An 18,477-nucleotide genomic window follows, 5' to 3' on the forward strand; every position below is an offset into this window, starting at 1 on the left:
AAGCTACTTTAAATCTTCCAGTGAGTGACTGGAACGATGGCTACTCCAAGTAGTAAAAATAAGTGTCTCTAAATCAACTGGACAAGCATTGCAAAGACAAACAGGGCATTTTCTTGGTGGTGGTGAGAATTTTTTAAGGCTTCGGGAAGCACACTGTCTGGAGTCTTTTATCTGTACTCACTGGCTCACCCAGCACTGAAAAGCAAAGTGAATTACAATTTCCATCAACTCCTCGTGACAATTCATCAAAACAATCTTTTGCTAGGCAATTATTTAATATGAAGTGAAGAAATATCTACTAGGCACTGGCACCACAAAGTTATACTACTGAGAATTGCTTCGTATTTTCCCAGCACGTTTGCAAATCATTCTCTCATTCTTCAGATAAAATTGTGAAAACAGAAGCTCTATCCTGAGCCTTTTTTTTTCAGTGCCCAATAAAACAAATAGATCATGAATGAAATAATGAAAATGCCATATATTTTAAGTGGCTGCTGTGATGCAGGTTTAACAGGACAGTTGATTTCCTTAAATCACTGCTCCTGTCTTGTATTTATATAACAACAGTATCTAGATAAACAGAATAAAGTAAAAGGGCAACAAATCCCCCAACTCATTATAACATATATTTCAGCCCTGATGTTACAGGAAAGAAAATCTGATGTTACTGATCTGTTCCAAACACTGAACTGTTCTATAAACAGCCTGTAATGCTAAGCTCACAGATCTGTAATTTAAAGAAATAACATTCATGAATGTAGTTTATTGAAATAAAACATACCATAACTTCGTATTCTGGTCCCAGCAGGTTTTCCCACTTGGATTTCAGCGCATGTGCTGGAGGGAGTGGGGCTCTTCCTAAATGTGAAAGTGAATATTAAATTTACAAACATATTGTACATTCAGAAGTACATTTACTTCAACATACTCCAATAAAAATTCAGTGTAAATAAAAGATTAGAGGGAATAATCCCCAAAAGGGAAGTGCATTAAGCTGAGTCTATCAAACAGTGCAAATCAAAAATGTCTTTCTTAAGAAAATAATGCAAAATGTCAGCTCCTGTAGAAGTGTGATTTATTCAGCTGAGAGGCAGAAGAGGTGATGCTTGATGATGAGATGTGAGTTCTGCACCATGCAGCACCGTAAATAAATCATTCTTTCAGGCTGCAAAACAAATTTCACACGACTTCATCATTTGTTGCCATAAAAACGCTTCCCACTCCGGGGAAACATCATCTCCCACCCAAATGAGCCCCCTGAAGAAGGAAAACACCTGACAAGATATTGCTGTTATCGAGGGGCTGTGTCAGCACAATGCAGGCACAGACTTTATTTATACATTTGGCAGGTATAAAGGCTTGTCTACGTTAATTAGGCCACTAAGTAACATGAGCTTTAATATAAGCTCCAGTTCTAAACCAGTCTTCCGTGGGAACTTGGCTATCTTGACATTTATATCTTTTCAGCTTTCTTACTTATGCAACCAAGGCAGTATTACAGGCCTGTAAGACAATTTGACAGAGCTAGACAGCAGAAAATGACTGGCTGCCCTGCATTTGACCTCAGCCAGAAGCTCAGCTCACATATAAAGTTCCAAGCTGGAGCAATGTGTAACTGGGAAGAATCAAGCTCTACAGCAAATTCCATCGAGCAGCTACAGCAGCAGCATCTGGGGGCTGAATTACCAAAACCTGGGTTTTTTTTTTCCCCCTGAACGACTGCAATAGTTTGTCAGATGTCTAGACAAGGCACAGACCACTCGGTGCTGCTGCTGTGTCGCCCTGAAATTCAGAAAGCACAAGCTCACGTTTTGCACACAAACTGTGAGTAAAATACCTCGGGGGGAACTGTGAAGACATCATGAGGAGCTTAGAGCCCACCTAGGAGCAAAAGGCTGCATAAATGGCATGTCAGACCTCTGCTTTCAGCACCTTTGCAGACTGCTAAGATAAAGCTCTGCAATACAATCCTCATTACACACTTTTATAACTTCAAAGTTTTCCCCTCGATAAAAACAGAGATTGAAGTTTTCTTCTACAACAACACAACCCCTGTATCTCTCCAGATCACTTTCAGCCATGCCAGACAGGCAAATTCTGGCTGATCTCCACTGAGAAACCATACTTAGAGCCTAAAAACTGAGATGTCACTTGGAAATGTCCAGAGGGTCTTCACCCTACATGCTGCTCAAGCACACACAGATATCTGAGAATTCCAGCTATCCTGATAGCTATTTTCTGCAACCAAAACCACACCCCACCAAGATTAAAAACTTGGGTTTGTAAACACAGCCCACAGTTCTCTCTGAAATAAATTATCTCCTTAAAAAAAAAAAGGAAGACAAATTGTCCTAAAATTCTCAACTGCCAGTAAGGTTTTTTTAACTTTATTGGAAATTAAAGTTTCTAATGTGAGACTTATTATCAAGGACAGACTGACCACTGTATTTACTTCCCAACTGTAGCAAAATCAGAACAGCAGTGCATTCTTCTGCTCCTTCCATTTGCAGAAAAACACAGGGACAGAAATTCCTGAGTCCCTTTTTCTGCTATTATAGAGTTACAGCAGTGTGAGCACACAGAACCTAAGCACCTGCAATCCCCCGTGCAGCCAAATATAGATTTTAAGGTTCACCAGGAGTAATGAATCTCAGGGTCAAGCTCGAAGTTCAGTTCAGCAACTGTAAGCTGTGTTCAGCTGGCTGAATACAAATTTTTTTGTCACTTCCAAAACACATTACCAAAATCTACGAGTTGTTCAGAGCAGGTGCTGATGCACGTCTCCATTTGAAGTTTTCCCCTTTCTTTCTTTCAAATACACTTTTGAAGTCTCTGCTTGTAACTTCCTCAGAACTGTGGAAATGTTGGCTGAAGGGATTTGGATTGAATATAGTCAATTCCAGTGGCATCACTCAATTCACTTACAATGTTCCTTTTTCCCCAAACAGCTTTTTCCACATGGCAAGCTAATAGTAGATTTCTTTCTAGTCTCTCATCCAGCTGAATTCCTTACGACCTGACATATGTACCATGTCTCCTATAATGTGCAAGGCCTCAGAAATGAAAACACTTCCCAGGGACAGCTTTCATCAGCAACAACTTTTCAGCATATTTAGTCTGTCCTTCTGCCTGCGCTTCCAGGCAGTTTTTCATTTCTAATTAGCAAGCGTAAAGAAGAAACCACAAATGTAAAAATCATGGTCAAAATTGTCAGTTTATTCCAAAGTGGGATCTTTTCTTCTTGCAGCTTCCTCCTGGTCTCACAAACACTACCCAAGGGTGTGCACTGTGCTCTGGTGTCCTTTGTTAAATGTAAAGGTCCTTTACCTGCCCCACTGCTGGACCTTTTCCCCAGACATCTCTTAAGCTCCTGACTCCCACCATTGTCCCTCTGGGCTCTGAGCACTCCTGCCAGGCAGGATGGAGCAGTTCTGCCCACTCTGCAGCTGTTAAGTTCATTGCCTGCACTCTGCTAGCACAGAGTTTCAGGCCTCGTGCTCATTGCAGCCCAAACCCTGCTGCCTTTTTACCCAAACTGCTTAAGCACAGCTTTGCCTGGCCAGAATTAGTATTTAATATCTCCCCAGGAAACACAGTTTAATAAGAATTTCACACAACTGGGCTTAAAGGGAAATAATACGTGTTTTATAAAACATACCTTTTACATTAAACTTCTAAAAGCATTTCCAGAGTTTAGTCAGAGCCTTAAATTAGCAGTGTTTACTTTAGCACCATTATAACGAAGTGCCCATCACCACATCCAAAATAAGCACCTATCTTTGGAATTTAAACTCAGCCATTAAATTCTCTTCCAAGGTGAAATCTCATACATCGTATTTCTGCAGGAGTAAAATATGCACAGAAGTCCCACAGTAAAAAGAAACTGGGTAAGTGACACAGGACAGACAAAGTATTGCTCTTTTCTAGCTCCTGTCATAGCAAAACAATGCTTTGAGAACCTCAACTCTCAGCTACTCAACCACCTCTGTTCTGCCTTCCTATTTCTGGGAACATGCAAAAGTCACAACAAATTATGTCTGGTTACAAGGCTTGGACAGAAAAGTAAAACAGAATGGAATATAGGAACTGCTACATCTCTCTCGTTTCCAGGTTGTCTTTAATACTGACAGATCTTCAACAATCACAGCAAAATTGCTATTCATTGACAGCCGTAATTTAGAATCCTCTATTACATCTACATATCTTAGAAACTACAAGGCATAAGGATAATTTATGCTGACTTTAACACAAGCTGTATAAATTCACCCAGAAGTTCCTGTAGAGGAGCCCAGAAATCTGTAGGGGAATTGAAGTCTGCCTTCTGGAAAGACCTCAGGCCTTGGTTCCAAAGTCAGCTCAATCCCAGAGCAGCCCATGGCTTTGTGAGCTGCCGTGTGTCTGAGTGGCTTTTGTTAAAAATGTGCATTTTCTGAACTCCTGCTCTCAGGTCTTCATGACCAAAATGTGAGCTCTGATGAAGCCACTGCAGTGCCAAAAGAGGAAACTGCAGCAAATGGGGATCAGAGATACAGGAAACCAGAAGAATGTTGTGAAAATACTCTGCAGGAGTCTAAGATGTGTGAGGGCAAGAAGATCACAGAATCATTAAGGCAGGAAAAGACCTCTAAGGTCACTGAGTGCCACCATTAAGATGGTATGACTGAGGTAACACTAGATCAGGAAATAAATATGGATTGCCAGGAGTTCCATCTCCTGATCCCAGTGCAGGTAAGGTGGCTACACAGGAGTTTCACACTGAATTTTCCTGAATCTCTCATTTTTCTTTCCTTCCATTCCTCCTTTAAGTATCTTAATTTTCTGCAGTGTGCCCTTAGAAAAATCTAGGATCATGTGGTATCCAGTCCTAACTGTTAAATGAGGTAACTGTAAACTGAGTGAAAAATAAAATCAGTTGCTAGGAAAAAAAAATTACCTCTATCTGAAGGTGTTTCTGAAGGAACAGTAAAGGAAGGTTTCCTTCTAAGCAAGGTGAGACGTACAATCTGTCCTGTGTTTCGCAGTGCCTCTACCACTTCTTGGTTGGTAAAACCCTGGATGTTGACTCCATCCACCTAAAACAAGAAAATTGTATCAAATATTAGTAATTGGGCTGCTTTCTTAGGCTGTATTGTGAAGTGCCATGGGCTGTAAGCAACAGCCACATTATTAAGTGCAGGAATTACAGGGTTACCCTCCCAAGACAGCAGTATTTGCAGAACAATCTCATTAAATCAGATACATTTCACCAGTGAGAATTTATTTTCAAAATGCATTTTAAAAGGAAACACAGCAGTAATTTCTTCTTTCTGTTTTCAGGGGATAACCACAAAATAGAATTTACTAATCTGATACAAGTATGCAGAATTTTTTTTTTTTGCTTACAAAAACCAGCTTGACAAGGACTAGAACCTAGAACTCTGTTCAGTTCATTTTCACTGTTGGTTTTCTCAAGGATTTCTAACATGCCCCACACAACTGTTTGTATAACCCACCCTGAACTGCCCAATTCCTACATTTTCAGATATTTTAATTTACACTCAAAATATTCTGTTCACCTCAGTGTCAGACCATGCATCAATAGGGACTTTCCTGCAGATAAAAGGTTATATTAATTTTTGCTCTCACAGAGGAGAAGCTGACTTTGGAAGGTCTGGCATGGCACACATTTTAGAAGTAATTTAAAATCGTATCTCTATAAATATTATCTCTTAAAACAAAAAGACTGTGGAATTCATTCCTGCTTGTGCTGCGAATGCAAAATTGGCGATTATTCAATTCACTGTTATTCAATGGTTTTTCCATTTTTCTACACATAAAGCTGGGGCTTTTAAACCTAAATTGTGACCATTAACATTTTGATTGTATCCACACTGCACAGCCATTAAGGAACACAAACAATGTGCCACATCTTGCAGAATCTTAACAATCCTCAAATCATATTCAATTCAAGTAGAAGTTAATGTTGCTCATCTTTACTGCAGGCCAAAAGCCAAGATTCCCCACTCTGAAACACTTTAATCCAAATGCTTGCCTCTTTCACAGTTAACTACTATTTACTACTTCTTTGAATATAAAATAATATTTAACCACAGCAAGCCAAAGCTCATTTCTGTCACAAGCCTACCTAAACAAATACAAACCACCAAATTATTTCTTCTGCAAAGCAGAGGAGGTTTAATTAATTTTAGAAAGTCTTTACTGTGTTGCTCCTTTAACAGAGATGTGGAATGCATTAGTTCTACAGCAATATAGAAGCACAGTATTTTACTTACAGCAACAATTCTGTCATGAACATGAATTTGGCCATTGTGGTCAGCAGCACTACCAGGTATTATATTTTTCACAAAAATTCCTGAAGGTTCTGCTGGGGGGGAAGAGAAACAAGTCACTGCATTAACTTCATTTGTTTTATTTCTTATTAAGATTTTTAATTCCAGCCTTTTCCACACACTTCCTTCTGTCCACAAAGTGATGATTGTGTAAACCACCACCATCTGCACGTTACCACTGCCACAGCCTGACGCAAAACTGAGGATCTCTGGTGGGAAAAGCAGCACTGGCACAACCACCTGTACACTGACCTCACATTTTTTTCCCTAAAATGGCTCACAAAAGGCCACCTCCTCCATGGATTCATCCTTGTGCTTACCCAGGCTTTAAACCACAATCACTTAAATCCATGCTGCGTTTGATTTCAATAGGACTAACTAAGCTAAAAGTAAAGTATGCGCTTAAGGACTTTGATCAGGACTTCAATCATCTTACAGCTAAAGAATTTAGTACTTTAAATCTTAATGAAAAAGGATTTTTCTTAAAAAAAAAAAAAGAGAAACATGGAAATCAGAAAAGCTGTCCTTTGTCATGTTTGGTGTTTGATTATTAATTCTAACTCCCAATTAGAACAAGGAAATAAAAACAAAGGAAAAAACCAAAACTAAAAACCCCAGAAACACTAACACTTCCCTTTCACAAACTCCCACTAAATATGAGATGCTGATCTGTAATTCTAGTGAAGCTTGATATTTCATCCATCCTTTTTTGGGCACTGAGCTTCCTCAGATATTATCATTTGTGTCACCAATAACAGCTCCAATTTAAAGAAAATTGAGGGAATAAACCCACCCTGATTCCATGTCCCCATATCCCAAGACAAGTAGGAGCTACTAATTTTCCCTGTAGTCAATAAAGGATATTTGAAAAGCCTCTGTCCAACACTTTCCTAAATCCTCAGTGTAGAACTCACCTATATCACATGTGCCAGCATATCCAACAATTGTTATTCCCAGGCTTTGCCCATTCTTTTTTATAAGTTCAACATCATAGGTATCAAAAACATTGTCATTAACCTATAAATAAAGCACAAGACAATAAAAACTCTCATAATTTCCCAGAGCCATTACAATATTGCAGGTTAATTAAAGCCTTCAGAACTGAGCAGCAATTTTGTTTTTCCTTTTTAAATGCAATGTAATTCATTTATAAAGTCCCTACAAAGCTGGCTCTGGGATGTCTGTGCAAGTCTCCTCTGACCAGTAAAAATCAGAACTGCAAGGCAAGAGTTCAAACAGGGAACAGTAAAGACACTGGTGAGACCAAAGAGAAAAACAATCAAGCACATAAATCTGGGATTGCAAGGGATAAATTAAAATACATAGAGTTGTTTGCTTTCTGTAATCAGATACAGCCCAATGAGATCAAAAGGAAGATGATGAGAGTAAGGTCTGTTAAAGTGATGAAATCAAGAGGGATACTGTCACTGCCAACAGCAAAAAATGCACTGGGAAAATGGAAAACATTTCTTAAGGGAGTGAAAAAAGAGAAGTTCAATCAGATGCTTGCCAAGTATCAGCTTTGGAAGGACCCATATTAAAAGCAGCCCAGAGCTGCAGCCATACCTATTTCACTTCTCAATGGAAGAGAAATCGATGGGCAGCTATCTCATTATCACACACACCTCCCTCCACCAGCAAAGTCATTAAGCTCATTAAATGCCTTCCAACTCCCTTGCTCCATGAGAGGCTGATGGAGATGAAGATAAGTTGGGATGCTGTCACTTATCTGCAGTAAACAAGCCCACAGCAACACCTGAAATGGAGCTGTGGCCTTGAGAGCCAGGCTGTTTTGACAATCAAAAGCTCCTCAGAGTCAGTGCTCTGCCTACAAACATTTTTCTCTAAGTAAAGCTGCTGGTGGAAAGCAAAATCATTGAAATGGAGTCCAGAAAAATCAAAGTGCAAAGTCCTAAATACAGTCAGCACAAGTAGGCTGCTCACACTGCTGTCACTGTCTTGGACAGGACAGATAAGAAGATTGTTTTCTTGTGCCCACACACAGACTGAAGTAGTTTCAGTTATTCTCTACTACAGGAAATTCAAAGAAAATCAAATATTAATATGAAAGTGAAAATAACTAACCGCCTATTAAAAATGCCTTTCTGATGGTTTGCAAAAAAACAGAAAAGGAAAATATTTTCTATTCCAAAGCTCACAGCTAGTGAAAGTACTTAGAAACCAGAGAAAAACTAGATTATAGGGATAAATTCCATTATAAATATGACACAAACGGAATGGTGGATCATTGAAATCATCACTAAATTAATAAATACATTCAGATTAACCACTAATCTTGTCTTCAGCAAATCTCCCATGACACCAGGCAGAGGAGTTTCTTCAAATCTACACATGAAGGCACTATTTAGTTCAGAAAATTATTTTTTCCCCCTCTAAATTGCATAGCAGGAACACGGAGGACACTGAAAAGACATCCAGGAGGAATCACATTTTAGAAAGTCTGCAGCCTTTACAGTGCTCAGGGTTGATTAGTGACAACAGGAAGGGAGAAAAACAGTACTTCGTGGAGGAAACAAAACTAAGACCACATTATTTTTCCCCTAATATAAGCCTTGGAAAATATGATCCAGCGAGGAAAGAAGGGCCTCATAAGGATGCTGAGTCCCTTGGAAAGCCTTTTGTCAGAGTATTGGCCAAGCCCAATTTTCAGACTCCAGCCTTAGGGATGTAGATCACCCCCCTCCCATCTCCCTGACACCGCATTTCCTGCTACACTGATCCTCCTGGGGAGAAGAGGAGCTGGAGAAGGACCCAAAATACTCGACTGACACAGCCACAGCATTTTTCCAGAGATATAAAACACAAAACTACGAGCTGCTTTTGCAGCGACTCTGCCCAGTGAGCAAGGAGGTGAGTTTGTAACGAAGTGACTTTACTCTGACCTTTAAAAACAGTGCGTCAAAAAAACCCAGCTCTCTTCGCTCACATTCAAGAAACTAAACAAGAAAGAAAAGGCTACTCAGATTCTACACCTAAATCTAAGCAGCACAGTAGTAGCAGATGGTACACAAGCACAGCTTTGTTTATGTTTCGAGACCTACTGTACACTTAGTGTAGCATTTGTTGATTTTAATTACTCAAAACTGAAAAGAATGACTTCAAAAACAAGAGACTTTGATATGACCATGATAAGATTTGCTAAAACAAGTTTCAAAATTTTTAGATATATTTCCTATCACAGGCAGTAGCGTAGACTATGAAAACATTACACTTATGTTTCATAAAAAGATGATTGTGCTGAATAATTCTGGTGTGGCCGTGGCTCTCTGGATTTCAGACTAGGGAAATTCACAGTCCAGTTTTAAATCCACTTACAAATGATGGATTAGAAAAAATGTAATGAGCTAAGAAGAAGAACTAGAAGTACCACTTATCGATAATGTTTATGGTCTTGGTAATTAAATTAGCCACTCTGAAATAAATTCTGTAAAGCTGGTCATTCCAATCCCAAGATTATAGGTATTAATAAGATACAGGGGAAAGGGAAAAATTATGGAAGGCAGGGCTATAATAATGACCACTTAAACACAAGGGTATGATATCTGCAAACTCAAGAGAGGAGAAGCACTTCAGTGCCCAAGAACACTCAGTTCTCTCCTTCCTTTCTGATCACAAGCCACAAACACACTTAAAAATGTCCTAAGCAAGCAGCAGATACTCACATTTCCATCGTGGAGGGAAGGTAAGGTGTTGACTGGCCAGCTCAGGGGAGCTGGTGGAGCCTCCATGACTTCCCACTTGGGATCCCTCGCAACGATCATCCTGACGGAATTCCCACAGTTCCTCAGCACTTGGGCAACCTGCTCACTGCTCATCCCCTGCACGTTGGTCCCTCCAATCTGCAGGATGTGATCTCCTGTCCGCAGCCTCCCATCCTGCGAACACAAGGCAAATGGCAAAAAAATGTTTCCAGTCCATGCATAAAGTATCTGTTCCATCACAACACTGAAACTTTGTAGGGGTATCTTCATGGCCGTGAGAAGCAACGTGTGAAAAGGCCAGAAAAATGAGCACTGTGGCAACATTTTAAATAATTCAAGGATTTGTCTGCACAGTCATGCACTGTTTTTTCAACTGTTTTGCTCATTTAGGAGAAAACAGGCAACAATGTGTTATAATCTCCCTGATTAAGTTGTGTGTTGTTTCATACAACACTCCTCATCAGATAGGGGTTGGAATAAAAGCACAGCATTTTGATTTAGGATATTTTAGAGTTTTTCCCTCACACTTCTGTATTAGCCTGGCAATTTTTTTCTCATGTGACGAGCTCCAGCTCGAGTGAGTAAATCCACTGAAGGTAACAAGACTCCACACAACCCATTTTTTACCTGATGATTATGATTCATGACCTACATCATCATTTCCATTATAAGTAAGAATTTCTAGCACCAAATCCTCAGCTGGTATTGATCAGCACAGCTCCACCACCTTTGGTGCCTTGATTTATACACCAATCATGGAGTTATTCCCAGAACCAACTCAAACTCATTTACAAACTCATCCAATTTTAACATGCACATGCCTCATTATTTCACATGTTCTTAATGATGTCTCATTCAGCTGAGAATGATGTGGTGAGTTCTTAGCTTACATGCTTCACTGGTAGCCAAAACACTTTATTCCTTACAGCAAAACAGGTGTTAGACAAAAATTAAAAAATACTCATTTATACAGAACAGGTTCAGAGGGAGACAGTCAGGAAAAAGCCAACATTTTCCAGTAAAGTTCTCCAAATTTCCAGCTTTTCTTTCCATTCTGTACTAGAGCAAGTACTTTTGCCTCTCTCTTTTGTCTGCATGGGTTCCAGTCCTCAAATAGTGTAATTCACCATGACCAAATTCACTTGAAAAATCTGAACCTGTTTTGTTATTTCAAGTGTTCTACTGCTTAAATGTAGCAACACTTATCATCAAGTCTTTAAAGATAAGCAATCAAAGGTTGCAAACTGCCTGTGCAACTTCAAAAGGTTCTGCATCAAACCCAAGTGTCTCCTTGAACTGGTCAGGCTGCAAGGCAGGGATCAAACCCCTCTTCAGTGAAACCCACTGAAAATAGGACATTTTCAATCTCTAACATGCATCTTGCAATGCAGTGGCTTTGGTAGGACAGATTCTCTTGCCTGACAATCCACTTGGAGAGTTTGTCCCCAGAGATGCTGCCAAATGTCCCAAATTCTACAGAGCATTTGTCCTGCCCCAGACTGACCAAAGGCTGAAAATAACCAAAAGTATTAAAAATATCAGGCAACTTTTCAGAATTTCTGCATGTTCAACGATGTTACAAAAGCCAAAGCGTGTCTGAGAAACAACTTAATTTATATCAGGTGCTGACTTTTTCCTCAATCATACCTTCAACATATTTATTTATAAAGCATGTGTTGGCATTCAGACTTTGATGCTATCAGCTTCCTTTTGTTTAAGTATATTAGTTTATTTTAAGACTGTCAAAAGCGGTTAATTATACTTTGCAATCAAACAAGAAGTGACATAATATAACAAATTACCCGATCTGCTAATCCCCCAGGAACAATTGTTCTTACAACTACTCCACTCGACTTTCCTCCTACAATTCCAAAGCCTAATCCTGAACCATCGTTAATCAGCTCAACGTCTTCAATGTGGCCCCAGTGAATCTGCAATTAATAAAAACAGGAGATTTTAATTTCGGACGATCATTAGCGTTTCTCACTTTCACGTGTCACAGGAATGAGGAGAATTAATCAGAGCAATTTGCTGTCTCCACCCCAACAGACTGGAGATCTGTGGGATTTTGTTCACTCAGCTCCATTTCCTCACAAATACGCAGTGGGATTTCTCATCTGTTTTTAAACACACATTTTTGTCCTTCACTTGCAGGATAACAGGATACTAGGAAAAAGCTTGACTAAGAAAAAGCAATTTTAAGATTTTCCTGCCAAAATGAAAAGTATCCTTTCAGTTTTTCATAAATCCAGAGCACTGCAAACAAGAGGGAAAAACAGAGGCAAGGAGCTTGCACTGGCCCAGTTTTCACTCAGCGTTGCCCAAATTCTCATTCCTGTTATTTCACTTCCACACTCTGAACACCACCATTCAGCACTGAATTAATAGCACAGCACAATATTCTGCCATACTGGATTGGAAGCAAATTTCTGAGCTACACTGTACCATGACCTTATGTTCTACAAGACAATCTGAAAATAACAAAGCTGTTAAGCAACCCAAACCCAGCCAATGTTTCTGTCAGATTAATATCTCATACAGACCCAAATGGAGCAAAGTAGGCAGATTTAAGTCTTCTGCGAATAAAGGATTTATTAGCACACTGAAAATCTTTGCCAAAGCCAGTTAAATATCATAAAAGAAGTTTAAAGACCCCCTGCAGAGATATATATTTGTATTTTATTTTGTTAGTCTGTTCAGCGCAGATCTTTCAATGAAAAAGCAGTTAAATTTTAATTCTTTAAAATTTTCAGTGCAATAAACAATATTGATTATCCACTAAAACCTTCAGATTTCACTACCTCTGTAATAATCACGAGGAAAATAATTACTAAGGATAAGGAAAAGCACTGCTTTTACCCAGATTTTCATCAAAATCTACTAGCATAATAAATTTAGATTCCAATATTGCAATCCCTGGATTTAGGTGTGCAGTTTGACCGAATTCAGGGAAGCCACCTGGACCATATGGGTGGAACACAGATGGAAGTTCAGCCCTGCTTTATTGTATGTCCCAGTGACAAGCTCTCCTTTTGTCACAAAAACAAAAGGCTTCCCAGTCACTGAAATTTGCAGATGGAAAAAAAAACCCAACCAAAACCAAGCTGATAAATAAACAGGGATTGAGAGGTTCTTTAACAGATAAATTGTGTTTGTTTTTTCAAACGAAGACAAGGATTTTTGGTGTGAGCAGTGCCAGTTTAAATCGGTTGGGCTATTTCAAGCAGTGCTCATGGCAGGTTATGTTTGCTCTCTTTTAAGAGGTAATCAGAGCATCTTTAATTGCTGAGCACAAGTAGGTTTCAGCTGGGTATACTCATAAAATGCTTCATCCAGCCTGTGCTGAACAGACCCTGCTGATAAGAATATGGTGATCTACTAAAGCTTCTGCTATCCCATAAAAACCCAGGATCTGTTTTATAACAACTTCATGTTGTTATAAAGCTCTGTACTTACTGAACGGTGAGTCTAAATGAAATGTCACTGCATAGAAAATCTGATTAAAGAAAAAAATCCCTCTACGTAAAACTTGCTAACACAAACACTTTGAGCCATGGGAAGAAAAAAAAATTCCCAGCTCAAAATCTGATTTTGACAGTATTACAACAACTCACAGTCTCAGGTGGATTTACATCACTTAATAAGGCAGTTCTGCTGTTCCCTTGAAGTGGCTCCCGAGCCACCACCAGATGCAGGGATCCTGTGGATTGCTGGAGGAGGGCAATGGCGTGCTGATGGGAAATGTTCTGATCCAATGGCGTGCAATTAATGGCCAGTATGTGGTCATTTTCCCTCAGTCTTTGATCCCTTAACAAAACAGTGAAAGCAATTTTTTAATGCAGCACAGTGACTTCGCATCAGGCTTGTGTAATTGAAATATGAACACGGAAAATAAGCAGTTGTGCGAGGTTAAATGTTTATGTATTTTAAAAATCTGATTATTAGGGTGCCTTCACCAGCTTACAAACTACAGTCAGACCACACTGTTCTGAGCTGCTAAGCCACACTTTGTTCCAGCTTTATCACGGTACAGAAATTTACTCAGTTCTTTACTTTGCTTCTATTCATAATTTAATTGCAATTCCCTCATCCTTTCCTGATGATATTGAACTGCAAAGCTGAAAAAAGTATTTTTGTAGCTACACAAAAAACTAGGAACTATTCTTCATTATGTTTAGCACTACATGATACCCTCTCTAAGTACCCACAACTCAGGCTTTGATGCTGTTTTGTATCATTATTTAATCTAAGGATTGATGTGCTGCATATTTATATTTTACTTAGAATTTATAGTATCACGCTTCAGACATGAAACTTTCTTGGAGCAACACGCAGTTCAGTTGCTACCTTGAGATAATATAAATTTCACAGTTAATTCACCCCAGTGATGAATTTAGATTTGTGACAAGAGAGAAACCATCACTCATCTCCTTTGTTAAATATTCATTCCGAGCACGAGACCAAACTGTTACATAGACAGACACTGCCTTCAAAGCTCTGTAGGAATCCAAAAAAGTCTCCAGGAGATCTTGTCTCAGAAGCAAAATGGGAAGCATGCTGGGGAAATTTATAAACTCCGAAACAATATAACTGCACATCTTAACTAAGGCATTTTAAACTTCCTTTTTATCATGCCATGTTTAAGATGTCTCCCAGAAATCACTTTCTTCGAGCACTAACCATATTTCAGATTCTCTCATCAAAGAAAGTGAGCAGCAGGTCATCAAATCCTAAAGTGAGATATTCACCCTCCTTTGACATCCGGATCAGTCCATCTGTCTCCACTTTGAAAGAGCCTTAATATGCTTTTCTTTAAGTGTTCTCTGGTGTGTTCTCTGTGGGCCCATAGCCATTATCATTCCAACCTCTCCCCACTCTTTTTGTCATCCTGTGTTGGCACTTCCTGACATGTGTTATTTAAAAAGTGACACCAATGACTTGAAATCTAGACACATTTTCTTGAAACATAGTTCCGAGCACTGCATTTGTCTCATGCCAACTCTTGTGGTTTTACAATCACATTTTATTTTTAAAGGATTGCTCTGTCTTTTGTTGTTGGGTGAAAACCCACAGACAATACAGGAAGAAACTGCCTGAAGCCTCGATTCTATGATGACATCTGTGCAGGGATCTGTCGGGAGGAGTGGATCTAAATTTACACAGGAAACAAACAGTAAAACCATCTATAAATAGGGCATTGTCAGAGCCACATAAATAAAGGAACAAGGGGGAAAAAAAATCTTTCAGGGACACAATGCATAAAAATTAAAATGGAATCTAATTTTTATTTTCTTTGTATTCTTTTCTGAGTTTTCCTTTGTTTTTTTAATCAGGACTCAAGATTCTCTAAAGTGAGTCATGATTTCTGGAAACTCCATTTACGAATGGCTCGGATATTTAAAACTCATCTGAAAATCTGATCCTCAAAACATGAGTCCCTTCAGTTGAAAAGCCAGAATCCAAGATAGCACCATGAAAATATCCCACCAGATAACCCAGACAAACATGTTATTCTGATAGAGTTTTCAACGTGAAGGTCATGACTTTTCCCTTCATGGAAAATACAATTTTCCAACACAATTATGAAGATCTCACCTGTCAGCTATGCTTCCTGGCTGGACTTCCTTGACAAAGATACCAACTTCTCCCAGGCTGGGATTTTTAAGGGCAACAACACTAAATCCAAGGCCTCCAACAGAAGGTTTATCAATCGTTATTGATTCTATTTGTCTTCCCTAATAAAACAGAAGATAAAATGATTTACTAATTTTCAATGCAATACAATGAACTAGTTTAAAATTTACGAACACTGGGAGAATTATTCTCCTCTTAAGACTAAACAAAGGCAAAATACTGAATATGTTATTTCTATAAAAGCTCCTCCATTTATTATTTTTAATATAGCAACGTATTGGATATGCAAGCACTCTAAGGTTCTGAAACCTCAGGGAATTTAAGAGCTACTTTCACACTTCATTCACATTATGAGATGAATTCCAAACTGGATGAAAACTATGAACGAAGTGCTGTCTAGAGCAATATATTTGGGATTTCTGGAAATGCTGTATAGCTGAACTAAATTACTTGTCTTTTGGCTCCCCTTGCTTTCAATGCTGATTTTTAGGTGTGCCTTCAAAAGACTGCAGCTTTTAAATAAAGAAATTAATTTCCTTCCCCTCCCGGCAGCTTCACACTTAATGTCAAAAAAACAAAGTTTGCTTTTGCAACTGGCTGTTTTTCAGTTCTAATACAAGATTGTTGGGCTTGTTTACTGGGAAATATTACTGGGAGAATGCACTGCTATCACAGCTCTTTCATTCCAAATAAGGTGCAGTCTTTACTGCTAAATCTTATCTCTGATGAGTTAATGACACACTAATGAGAAGAGTAATGCTCACAATATTACAGCTACATTAAGGTAGTCAATTAGCAACAGTTACTTAATACAGAAAGGCATGACTAACCAATTAAATTAATGGTTCAAAATAACACTGAACAATACATTTGTGGTATAAATGCCAATCCCACGTGGGTGGATGTCTGCACCTGTACAAATTCGTAGGGAATTTGGTAAATGCTACACCACAAGTTTTTAAAATCTGCATCTGTCTGGCAAAGTTAAGACACACTAAATTAAGAGTTAAATATTACATGCTAGTTTTTTTAATCCTTTCCACTGTTCATAACGTTGGTGCATTTCCAATTCAAAATGTACTTGATAAACAAGTGCATCCATCAAAACAAGTTTCTGCTGAAAATGTCCATTTTCCGTTAAATGTCATCAAATACCAAAAATGTTTTCTGGCAACTGAAATTTCCTTACTACGTTGGTGTGTTTGGTAGAAAGTAAAACAGAAAACTGGCAAAGAAAGTTAAAAAAACAAAACAAGCCACCAAACCACTTCCTATTGCTGACATGATCTTCCACAGGGAGAAATCCTCAACACTTCTGCTCTCTCCTGGTTAGGAGGCTCCCAGATATACAACAAAAAAAGCAGTGTGAAACGCTCCAAAATGAAAATAAGTTTTGTTCACTAACCCTGAGAGCCTTACCTTTGCCATTTGCTGGATGATCATGTTAAATTCATTAACTCCCAGGTTTGGAGGGAAGGCTGATTTGGGTCCAGGTGAAGTACAAGGTGTCCCAGCAGTGACTGATTTGTCAGCAAATACCAACAACCCCCTCTTAGTAAAATCAAAATCCACTGAGCGGTCAGGAGGAATGTAATTGAGCTGTTGGAAATGAACAAAGGTGTGGAAAAACTCTTAAAAACAAAAGCAGGGTTTTCCACAAACACCATTTTGTGTGCAGACTGCTGAAGGAGCAAGAATACATATATTCATATGTGCCCATTCACACAAATAAACTCACCTGTATAAATGAGGCAATGTTAATATATAACCTATAACCAAACTACCATATCAAATTGGAACTGTTTTTCAGGATGCAAGTTCCCTGAATGTTTCAGCTGTGTTTCTACTCCACTCCTTTTTCTCTGTTTCTTTCACGTTTCTCCCCTGCCCATTATCCTCTTTTCACCCTGGTATTCTAAAAACAACACATGCAAAAGCACCAACCACTAAAGAGGCTCTCAAGCACTGTTGCAACTGTCAGGCAAACCTGTATAAAATTTTGGCACAAAAATCCAAATATTTTCAGTCACTCAGGAGCCCTGGTCTGTATTATCCCATCCCCAGAAAGAGCCTAGGATACAAACCAACCACCACTGAACATGTTATCACTGCTGGAACTTGCACTTGTAGTCCTCACTGATAATGAAAAAATGCAAAAATATTCCTAGTGTGACACAGTCAGCTGTAAAATCCCATCCCCAGTGAAGCTGCCCATGATTAAACAGAACTTCAAGAAAACCTAAATTTTTTAGATATAAGAGTTCTGTCCAGTTTGAATAGAAATCCCACTTTGTCACAGTCACTTCTTAGATATATTTGCATTTTCATACATTTTTTAATAGCCTGCAGCCATGCATCTAAGCTTTGGAAGGAAAGGATGCAGCACCTATGAGACTGTGGGAAGGAAGGATAATGCATGGCATGGCCACCACCAGGCCACCCAGGCAGGAACACCTGCAGCACATCTGGCAATGACAGCAAGGTGGCCTTGTCCCTCTGCCACCCACCCTGCTGGGATTCCCCTCTGGATTTTAACTGCAAGGTGAGACCTGCTCCTGCAGTTGTGCCATGGATGCCCATGTCCACAAAATCAAGTGTCAGCTGGCTTCATAAACCAACCCACACGAGTTCCAACCTCTGCTGAAGCCAAATCATTTCAAAACTCGCCTGGGTACAGCTGCTTCAGAGCTTGGCAAACCTTAAGACGGGTTTTCTACACTTTACTTCCCAAAGCAGGTTAACCATTCTCATACAGATTTGCAGGAACTAAGTGATGCTGCCTTTTAAGGAGA

The 18,477-nt window shown here is 39.1% G+C and overlaps 1 protein-coding gene across 4 annotated transcripts in view; it reads right to left on the reverse strand.

Annotated features, from left to right (window-relative positions):
• PATJ (PATJ crumbs cell polarity complex component) overlaps positions 1 to 18,477 on the reverse strand; it is a 134,395-nt gene that overhangs the window by 109,263 nt on the left and 6,655 nt on the right. For all 4 annotated transcript variants that reach the window (XM_085067452.1, XM_085067453.1, XM_085067450.1 and 1 more), the window contains 9 exons: positions 17,105 to 17,284; positions 15,647 to 15,786; positions 13,666 to 13,858; positions 11,854 to 11,982; positions 10,013 to 10,225; positions 7,244 to 7,346; positions 6,273 to 6,361; positions 4,934 to 5,072; positions 782 to 858 (listed from right to left, as the gene is read on the reverse strand). In XM_085067452.1, the coding sequence (XP_084923578.1) occupies positions 782 to 858; positions 4,934 to 5,072; positions 6,273 to 6,361; positions 7,244 to 7,346; positions 10,013 to 10,225; positions 11,854 to 11,982; positions 13,666 to 13,858; positions 15,647 to 15,786; positions 17,105 to 17,284 (1,263 nt within the window). The remainder of the gene's footprint in view (positions 1 to 781; positions 859 to 4,933; positions 5,073 to 6,272; positions 6,362 to 7,243; positions 7,347 to 10,012; positions 10,226 to 11,853; positions 11,983 to 13,665; positions 13,859 to 15,646; positions 15,787 to 17,104; positions 17,285 to 18,477) is intronic.

The sequence above is a fragment of the Lichenostomus cassidix genome, chromosome 8 (assembly GCF_008360975.1).
Source record: "Lichenostomus cassidix isolate B80296 chromosome 8, HeHo_3.0, whole genome shotgun sequence".
Lineage (NCBI taxonomy): Eukaryota > Metazoa > Chordata > Aves > Passeriformes > Meliphagidae > Lichenostomus > Lichenostomus cassidix.